Source organism: Aedes aegypti, chromosome 3, assembly GCF_002204515.2.
Source record: "Aedes aegypti strain LVP_AGWG chromosome 3, AaegL5.0 Primary Assembly, whole genome shotgun sequence".
Classification (NCBI taxonomy): domain Eukaryota; kingdom Metazoa; phylum Arthropoda; class Insecta; order Diptera; family Culicidae; genus Aedes; species Aedes aegypti.
The window spans coordinates 270,882,894-270,893,894 of NC_035109.1; the positions used below are offsets into that span (position 1 = coordinate 270,882,894).

Below are 11,001 nucleotides of genomic sequence, written 5' to 3' on the forward strand. Positions count from 1 at the left end.
AGTTCCAAAAGTCGCGATTTTCACAAAAAAAACTCGTTTGTTTTTGTAACAGCCCTGCAAGAATTCTTCTTATACTTCTTCTTGGCATTACGTCCTCACTGGGGCAGAGCCTGCTTCTAAGCTTTGTGTTCAATGAGTACTTCCAAGTTATAAACTGAGAGCTTTCTTTGACAAGTTTCCATTTTCGCATTCATATATCGTGTGACAAGTACGAAGGTATGTACTCTATATTCAGGAAAGTAAAGGAAATTTCCATTACGAAAAAAACCTGGACCGACCGGGAATGGAACTCAGATACCTTCAGAATGGCTTTGCTTTGTAGCCGCGGACTTAAACTGCTCGGCTAAGGAAGGCCCTCAAGTATAAAACAAGTAAAAAAGTGAATGGGTTTGAAATAGATATAATCAATAAGGTACTGAACCTTCAATCGAGAATATCCAACATTTAGCTATTACATTGTTTTTCTCTCGCTTTATTTTATTTAAAAACTATGAAAATCACTTCAATAAGCAATAAAATCAACAAATTCCAAAAGGGCCTAACTGGAACTATGTTTAATAAAAGGGTCTAACTGGAGGGGCCTAACTGAAACCATGTCCAATCGAAGGGCCTAACTGAAAGGGCCTAACTGGTTTGAAGATTCATTGAAGGGCCTAACTGCTGATGATATTTGAATGCAACCATTTTCACGAGTCGTTATGCTATTTGAGATTACTAACGTTCTGGGCCACGTAATAAACCATAATGAGTGTCTAACACAAGTATAAAACTAGTAAAAAAAGTGAATGGGTTTGAAAAATCAATAATCAATATGTTGCTGATTTTGTATAGAATAGTTTCCAATATTTAGCTTGTATGATATTGTGTTGTTTTCTCACATAATCATTAAATGTTGTCGAAGAATTATGCAAATCACTTCAATAATCAATAAAATTAGCAAATTCAAAAAGGGCCTAACTGGTTTTAAAATTCGTTAAAGGGCCTATCTGCGGATGATGTTTGAATTGAACTATTTTTACAAGTTGTTGTGCTATTTCAAATTCAAATCGTTGTGAGCCACGTAATAGACCATTATAAGTGTCGAACACAAGGGGTTATCCGAAAATGACGTCCATCAATTGGGGCCTCCTCCAATGGGGGGATGTACGAAAATGTGACAGTGCATGGATTGGGTATTAGAAAAAGCGTGACAGAGGTGGTAGAAGGGTTCTAGAAATCCCGAAAAACGATGGACGTCATTTTTGGATCTTCCCCAAGTATGAAACTAGTAAAAATCGAATGGGTTTGAAATAGGAATAATCAATATGGTACTGAATCTTCAACCGAAAATTTCCAATATTTAGCTATTATATTGTCGCACCGCCACCAAACCGGATCGCGCCAGTGAGACTCGCGACGCGCCTCAACTCGCGGGATTTTGAAATCAGTTTTTTAGTGTGGCGCTGCATTCTTACGATTTTTATGAACACAGCGCACTATTCATATATTAGCTGCGACGCATGGGGCCCGAGAAAACAATAATTATAAATAAATGCTGGTCTTGATTTCTACCGGATACATAATATAGTGTTTTTTCACATAATCGCTAAATTTTGTTCAAGATTTATGCAAACCAATTCAAAAATCAATAAAATTAGCAAATTATTAAAGGGCCTAACTGAAACCATGTTCAATCAAAGGGCCTAACTGAAAGGGCCTAACTGGTTTGAAGATTCATAATAGGGCCTATCTGCCGATGATGTTTGAATTCAACAATTTTTACGAGTTGTTGTGTTATTTGAGATTAGAAACATAATGGGCCACGCAACAGACTTTAATGGGTGTCGAACACAGGTATGAAACTAATAAAAATGCGAATGGGTTTAAAATAGGAATTATAAATATGGTACGGAATCTTCAATTGAGAATTTCTCAATGTTTACGTTTTGCAGATAGGCCCATTTCAAATGTTACGCTAGAAATGAAACGATCAAAAACAACATTTTTACTATAATAATCTTTATTTTACATACTCAATCAATTTAATATCTGATGTATTTTGTTTCTGCATAAACGAATTGCTCCTTCACACCGATATTTGCTGAAACCAGATATCAGCGGCAGCCTGCTGAAACAATAGGAAAATCTGAAATATCAGAATGTTTTGCGATCAATACAAATTCATGTCGACAGTGCTGCAGAACTTACCACTTCTTTGGATGTTGTATACACAAAAACTACAACTAAAACAATTTAATCAAAATATATTCCCTTCGAACAACATCTGCTTTATGCTATTGAATGATTGCCAACTATTTTTTCACCCATTAATGGGTTTAAAAACACCCATTTTTATTCTGCGGTGGCCTTATAATAATGGGTGTTTATTTACCCGTTTTGCAATTCTGAATTTACCCCTTTTATGACAGATCCCTATCCTATTTGAAAAAGAGTATTTTTTTACTCATTAAAGGGTACTCGCAAACCACCGTGTAGTAATTCTAAGACTATTTTTATTTCTGAGTGTACGCATACAGTTGTTAACTTTTTATAGCACTACAACATTAGAGCATCGAAGCCGAACCCTCTCTGATTTTTGACGTTTCGACGATTCGCACGCGACGCTCGTTGTTTGTATTTACATCGCGGCGTATTCAAATGGCTTCGGTTTTAATTTGAGAAATTTTCTTCAAGTTTTTGCTGTATATCTCGTGAATTGTGGCTTGAATTCACTGAATTTAAGATGAATCTTCAGCTACTGGGTAAGTTTCGTCCGGGAAACATGGAATTCCGGTGTTAATTGACTGGAATGCAGAGTAATAACTTGATTCATATTCGGCAGAATCGTTCGGTCAAAACTACCCGGAGGAGTTCGATGGTTCGCTGGATTGCATCTCCCTGGCGGTAACGTGTGCCTTCAACAAGTACGGGACCCTGTTGGCGGTCGGTTGCAACGATGGCCGTATCGTCATCTGGGACTTCCTAACCCGGGGGATCGCCAAGATTATATCCGCCCACGTCCACCCGGTGTGCAGTTTATGTTGGTCCCGGAATGGTCACAAGCTGCTCTCGGCCTCGACGGACAATAATGTTTGCATTTGGGACGTGATGAGTGGAGATTGCGAGCATAAGTATCGATTTCCGTCTCCGATTTTGAAGGTTCAGTTCCATCCGAGGAATGATAACAAATTTCTGGTTTGCCCCATGCGATACGCGGCAGTTTTGGTGGATATTGGCGGGAAGCATCAATGTTTGCCGTTGGATAATGATGTAAGATAGATTTGAATGTTCTTTTTAAGTAAGGATTAACCTAATAATTGCATCGTTTCTTTCCAGGGAGATTTGAACATCGTGGCGTCATTCGACAGACGAGGGATTCATATCTATTCTGGTAATGCCAAAGGGAAAATTCTCGTAATGAATTCAAACTCGTTGGAAATTGTGGCCAGCTTCAAGATTGCCGTCGGAACTTCCAGTGCAACGGCGGTGAAAAGCATAGAATTTGCTAGACGTGGCGAGTAAGTGATCTAAGGGGTCGTCTATAAATTGCGACACGCAAAATTGGGCCATTAGGGTTGACTTTTCCTCTACAGAAGTCTTTGTAGAGAGTATTTTACTAAAAGTTTCTGAAAAGCGTATTTTTAATGGAAGGTCGCACTTCCCTGGAGAAATATTTATAGTTCCTAAAGGAATTTCTTGAAAAAAAAAATCTGGAGGAATTTTCACACATAACCCTGGAATTTTGCAAGAACTCCTAGAGGAATCCCTGGATATATTCCCGGAGGAATTTGTGAAAAAACACCTGGAGGATTCCACAGAAATTCTACTCCCTTAGTCTTGGAGAAACTCATGGTAGCTCAGAAGAATCCATGGAAGAACTCCTGAAGGAATTACATGAGGAATTCCTGAATGAATTTCTAAAGGAATCTCTGAAAGAACTTCTGAAGAAGCTCGTGGAGGAATCCACGAATGAAGTTCTGAAGAAATCACTGGGAAGAATACCTGAAGGAACTACAGAAAAAAAAAATACTGGGAAAAACTTTTGGAGGATTACCTAACGGAACTCAAGGAGGATTTTTTAGAAATCTCTGGAGGAACTTGTAAGGAATCCATGGAAAAAAAAACTTCTGGATAAACTTCTGAAGTCTAAAGAATCCCTGAAAAAAAAAACTGGAAAAACTTCCATAGTTATGAATAACCCCTGGCAGACGAGGAGCTCACATCTATTCTATTTAACGCCAAAAGGAAAATTCTCGTAATGAATTCAAACACGTTTGAAATTGTTGCCAGCTACAAGATCGCCGTCGGAACGTTTAGTGCAACGGCGGTAAAAGGACATTATTTTACTGCAATTCTCTATTTTTAATGGAAGATCTTCCTTCCCTAGAGAAACCTCTTCAGATAATTCTAGAGCTCTGGATGGATCTCTGAAGGAACTATAGGGGAAATTCCTTTGGGACTCGTGAAAAATTCCTAAAAGAACTCCTGGATAAATCCCCGGAGGAACACAGAAGGAATTTCTGAAAAAAAAAACAGAAAAACTTCAGAAGAATTCTCTGACCTGGAAAAATTCCTAAAGAAATCTGCAGAAGCTCCTGAATTAAACCCTGAAAAATCACGAAAAATGTCTACAAGTACTCCTGGATATTTCTAGAGGAACCCCTAAAGAACCTCCTGGAGGCCTAAAGGAACTTCTGTGGAGATTCCTGGAGCAATTAGTGGAAAACACTAGGAGGAATCCCTAGAAATCTTCCTTAATTCTTGGAGGAATTCCTGAAAAAACTTGCAACCTGGAGAAATCCATGGAAGAATCCCTAAAAGGTGAGTAATTCCTGAAGGAACTCCTGGAGAAATCCTTGAAGTATTCTCTGGTTGAAGTCTTGGAAGTATCCCTGAAGAAACTATTGGAAAAGTACCTGGAAGAATTCCGAGAGAAATCCCAGGAGGAACTCGTGAGGCAATCTTAAAAATCCTTGAGTGATACCCGGAGGAACGCCAGAAGAATTCTCTGGAATTTCTGTAAGAATCTCTAAAAAAACTTCAGTAGAAATCTCTGACCTGAAAAAAAAACTCTTGAAGGAAACCTCATAGATACCCCTGGATTTCTAGAGCAACAATTGCAGAAAATTTCGGAGGCCTAATAAACTCCTGTAGAGATACCTGGTGCAAAAACCCTGGAGGAATCCTTGAGATCTTTTCTTAGTCTTGGAGGAATCCCTGAAAAAATCCTATCAGCCGGAAGAAATACATGAAAGAATACCTAAAGGAACTCCTTGAGGATTCCCTGAAAGAACTCCCTGAATAATTGCTGTTAGAACTCCTGGAGGAATCTCTGAATAAACTTTTGAATTAATCCCTGGATGAAATCACAGAGGAATCCCTGAAGTAACTCGTGACGAATTCTAGAAAAAAAAACTGGAAGAATCCCCGGAGGTACGCCAATCTCAGGAGGATTTCTTTTTGGTTTGCTTTTCGGTTAAAGTGCATACTTCCCATGGGGCTCTGCATAAAAATCTTTCTCTCTCTTTCACCCCTTCACAAAATTTGTAAACAACAAGGCCAGTAAACGTCAAAATCCCATGCAAAATCAAAACAGTACAGAGCCCCATCACTCAAAAATGGTAAGTTGTGGATGGTTGGTTTGTTTGGTAAAATTATTCAAATGCATAAAACACAAATCACCCAAAACCAGTGAATCAATTGTCACGCAACACGCAGCAACAAAGACATTGTCACCTTTTATTCTTGTTGCAACAATTTTATTCCGCAACATGAGTTTATCATCACTTGAACAGAATATGACAAAGATCGATCACCACGTGCGCAGCAATTTTCTGGGCTTCGCATTGCAATTTTCGAGAACATTCTCCGAGTTGGTAAACATTGACACATTGTCAAACAGCATCCATAAAACAAATTTGGTTTTTTGTTTAAAATAACTGATTAATTGCGAGTTGAAAAGGTTGCAACAATAATGCGCTCTGTGATTGTCATGACAATTTTGCTTTTGATTGTATCCTTATCCGCAACAGTTGCGATAAACGGTTGTGAGCGAGCTTGCTTTGTTGTTTGTTTTTCTTCTATTTTGATGATAATTTTATTCACTGCCCAAAACTGTTTTTATTTGAAGATCGTCTTCCAAATTTCAGGCGATTCGGGAAACCAGAAGCTAAGGGGCGATCCTTTAATTACGTGAGACCTACACCCCCCCTAATAAAGGAAATCAGTAGGACCATCTCTGAAGAAATTAATGCTTGAATTCTTAAAGATGTCCTACCAGTAAATCTAGAGCGAAATCGAATGAAGAATGGCTTGATAAATTCCTAATGGAGATAGTACTTCAAAAAACTGAAAGAATCTTTGTAATTTTTCTGGAGTTATGCTTAGAACAAATCCCGATACCATAATGGTAATACAGTGCCTTACCGATTTTGGCAACTAGGCATGATTTTATGTTGCCAAATGCGGGAATTTTGAAATGCTTATGTTTTTTTATCATTCTAATCGCTAAAAGTATCATAAAATGCTTGGCAACTACTAAGAATGGTGTGAACACTGTCAGGGAGTCTTCTTCAGTTCAGTTTTTTACCCAAAAGTAGACATCGTGCATTGCTTACTATCTGAAAAGCACACGTGTTGCACACAGTAAAAGCGTGGTATTACTTTCAGTGGTCATTTGCGACTGTTCTAGAGTGCAAAATGTGCAACTTTAAAGCAAGAACATATTGACAGTAGCAGATTTCGAATACAGGTTCGGTTGAAGATCCTTTCGGGTGGGTTTATTTTTGGAATTTGCTAAATATAGAGTGCAATTTTGGTTATCACATGTTTTGATTAACATAGTGTACAAGGTTCTAAGTTGAAAAAAGTGGAAGTTCTTATAATTTATTAATTAAAAATAAAATTAAAAATACTATTAAATAGTTTTGATTCAATGGATTTTTCAATGCTATTTTATCATGCACCCAGATATAGAGTTAATGACGAGATTTTATCAAACATCAGTGGTTCCGGCAAACTTCGTCTTGCCATCAAGTAGGCTGCTGAAAAACGTCATGGACGTCCCATACAAAACAGGCAGTTCCGTTCGCTCCCGTTTTTCTAACTTTCCTGTGAACATTTTGAGTTTTTTTATACACACAAACACGTCGGAACACTTCAGGATCTTATCTATATGATAAATTTCAAAATCCGATAGCCCGTTCTCAAGTCATTTCGTGACATACAAACACCACTCCATTTTTATATATAGATATATATATATATATATATATATATATATATATATATATATATATATATATATATATATATATATATATATATATATATATATATATATATATATATATATATATATATATATATAGAAAATAGAAAATAGAAGATAGATAGATTATGTTCGTTTGCTGAGATTCGGGAAATATTTTGCTGAGAGTAGAAAAACGAATAGTTAGAGGATTGGAAGGAATTTCTTAAAAAATATCATGTTAAAGAAGAAATGTGTGGTGGATTTGTTGCTCCAGGAGTAATTGAGTAAGTAATTTTCAAATTAAGTATTAGTGAAAAGGGGTGAAAGTTGTGCTGCTTAAATTTCAAATTCCATTCATTTCATTGAGTTTCTTCTTAATAAGTATACCGTTAGTTTTTTTCGAATTCTTGAAGAAATTACTTGCGAAATCTCTTTGGCACATATAGATTTTTTTATCGAGGATTCCACCAATTGCTGCTTCTGGTGGCAACACAATCGGTACAAGATACAATTTTCGATTTTATTTCTGCGGCATTTGCTGTAAAATAAATTACTGAAATCAACTATTAAAACCTGGCCTGCTCAACCTTTTTGGCTCTTTTTCGACATAAATGGATGGTACGTTCGCAAGAATAGATTTGAACAAAATTAGTCTCAAATGAAAGCTTGCTGTAAATTTTAAATTTATATCAACTTCTCTGCTACCGATGTAATTAAGTCTAAAAAATGTTCCAGCCCGCGAGCCGGACTGATTTTCACTAGCGAAATCGCATGAAGGATTGCTTGATAAATTCCTGGAGAACTTAGGACCTAAAAACTGAAAGAATCTTTGTAATCTTACTAGAGTTATACTCAGAAAAAATCCCTAAACCATAATGGTAATACCGCAATGTCTCAAGTAATATTTGTCGTAATTCCCAAAAAATCTCTTAAAAATTTCCTCACAGAAATGTTTGGTGTCCAATTGGTGGTGTCTGAGTATGGTTCGCATTTATGCGGGATTGTTAAAAATCCCTATGAAAACTATCTACTGGTTCGTTCTCTTTTTTTTAAGGCTCTGAAGTTTCTATTTTTAAGACACTCAGTCGTTACCAACCCTCCCCCTATGTCACACTTTTTGTATTAAGACTGTTTATTTAATTTTTTTTGTATGGATTGTGAATATTCCTTGAACTAGAAGCCATTTGAAGGCGTGACGTAATTCATGGACGACTCATAATGAGGTTTCACTTCAAAACCGTATTCATCCTCATTTGCCGATTTATGATTTCAGAGCATTCCTTGTGAATACATCGGATCGCGTAATTCGAGTTTATGATTCGAAGGAAGTCGTGGCCTGTGGCAAAGAAGGCGAACCAGAGCCAATTCAGAAACTTCAGGATTTGGTCAATAAGTAAGTTAGATGATAGACTTGTTATAACATTTATTGGTAAATTTTAAAAATTTCTATAGGACTACGTGGAAAAAATGCTGCTTCTCTGGAGATGGCGAATACATTTGCGCTGGGAGTGCTCGCCAACACGCATTGTATGTGTGGGAGAAATCTATCGGTAATTTAGTGAAAATTCTGCACGGTACAAAGGGAGAACTGCTGCTTGACGTCGTTTGGCATCCCGTTCGTCCAATTATCGCCAGCATAAGCTCGGGACTGGTTTCCATTTGGGCTCAAAATCAGGTTGAAAACTGGTCTGCATTTGCGCCGGATTTCAAAGAACTTGACGAAAATGTAGACTACGAAGAGCGAGAGTCGGAGTTCGACATCACTGATGAGGACAAATCGGTAGACTTGGCTGCCGAATCGAAACAGGACGAAGAAGTGGAGGTCGACGTGGTGTCCGCTGAACCGATAGCTGCCTTCTGTTCGTCAGATGAGGAATACGAAGATGAACATGCGTTGCAGTTTCTGCCCATCGCTCCTGAGGTTGAAGATCCCGAAGATGGTTGGGGTTCACAGGACAATTCGGATCCACTAGGTACGGGATATAACAACAATTCCGGACACGATGCGATGTCGATGAAGGAGAACGAACCAGCGTCGAAGAAACGGAAGGCAAACTCTTACGAGATTGCTCTCGACAATGCACCGGTTGAAGGTAAGAATAAAGAACCTTTAAGTTCATTGAATTTGATTATCACTTTGAAACTTCATTTACAGATGTACATCCCCTGAATCAGAACAAGGCTAACAAAGATAAGGTAACCGCAGCCAGTAGAAAAGCAGCTGGCCGCCCTAAGAAGTAAATTGAGTTCATAGGTAATTAGTTAGGTAAGTCCATAGATGATATGAAATCACAGACAGTTATATTTTGACTCACAATTCCCGCCCTCTGAAGCAATTGAGATGATCAAATTCAGAATGGGCATCATCTGGAGGTTCATTTAGAAATCCAACTTAGATAGTAGCTTTTGCATTATCGATTGTAAATATACCTTTCCACTCAAGAGCGCTATGGTCGAATTTTTTTTCTTCCGATGACATGTCATTTATAATTTTGCTGAATATTCGTTCATTATCATTTTAATGGTCTACTCTCTGGGCTTGGGATTATATTTTCCAGGGAGCGATGAATTTTGATAATTGATCGCTGTAGTTAGTAGTTTTGATTAGATGTTGGGTGAATTTCAAAGCAATGGCAACATTTTTATTACAAAATTTAGATTTTATCTTCTGCCCTAAAGATTCTGGTTAAACTACTGTACTATGCAGTTGGGCTGCACTAGGCTCATCAAAATTACTTTCACTTCGGGAAAATATAATTTCAAGCTGGCGAGAAGATTACGAACTGAGGGTGGGTTAGGAGCACAATCAGACCCTTGAATGTGCAATGTGGGGTAGTAATTGGGAATGCCATTGACGGTTTGTAATCTTCTACGAGGTTTTCGAAACCCAACAGGGCGCGTGCACCGGGTTGCGGATAGGAGCAAAGGGAGATCAATAGCATCTACTTAAAACAATAGAGCAAAAAGCCGTTCCATGATTAGGTAATGTTTAGCAATCTTCTATGGTGTTCTAGTACTATAAAATTCTTCACTCACTGGGAATTCTGGCCTTGATAATATCAATAGTTATAAGAACATAAAATAATACCTAAAACTTAATAAGTACAATGTAGCTTCAATGTAGTAATAAATTAAATAAAATCAATTTTCTATACTTGACAAGGTTTTGAAGACAATCAATGAGTGAAAGAACTATTTATTAGAAAAGCCACATCAGCTAAGGCTATACATATACAAATGTTGGTCATAGGGTCATGGCGAGCATTCGGTATGTATGTCTATGACTGATTCTTATCTAATAGGGGCACTAGAAGACCACGCGGACAATTTCGAAGCAAATTATTTTTATACATCGGTCTTACGATCCGAAAGGCTCAGCTATGCTGCAAAGTCATTTTATAAGATATTCATTAATACTGTTTAATTGTTTATAATTCTAACAAAACTACATAATTAACTCATTAATAATCACTGTTCCTATATTCTCTCTTTCTCTCCTTCTTATCTGTTGCATGATTATGAGCATCACTAATATAATGCATGAGCATGTACAATAAGAATAATTTCAGGATTGTAAGCAGTAAATGGATACCTGGATAGAATAGCTTCGAAAAGGGTGCTCAAAATAGAATATTTCTGGTCAGGGAAGTATTATCATCAAGGGTAAGTAAAAATTTTCCATTATTAACAAAATATTTTTATACAAATCAGCTTCGTCAATCAGTGCAAAAACAGAGAAAGTTTGTAAAGTTATCACCATCGATTGAATT

General features: G+C 37.3%; 1 protein-coding gene across 1 annotated transcript; it reads left to right on the forward strand.

Moving 5' to 3' along the window:
• Positions 1–2,597: 2,597 nt before the first annotated feature.
• On the forward strand, positions 2,598–9,676 carry LOC5577229 (retinoblastoma-binding protein 5 homolog). Its single transcript, XM_001656284.2, has 6 exons — positions 2,598–2,741; positions 2,822–3,249; positions 3,316–3,497; positions 8,505–8,624; positions 8,684–9,324; positions 9,387–9,676. The coding sequence occupies exons 1-6, from the start codon at positions 2,723–2,725 to the stop codon at positions 9,470–9,472; spliced, it is 1,476 nt and encodes a 491-aa protein (XP_001656334.1). The 5' UTR covers positions 2,598–2,722; the 3' UTR covers positions 9,473–9,676.
• Positions 9,677–11,001: the final 1,325 nt, after the last annotated feature.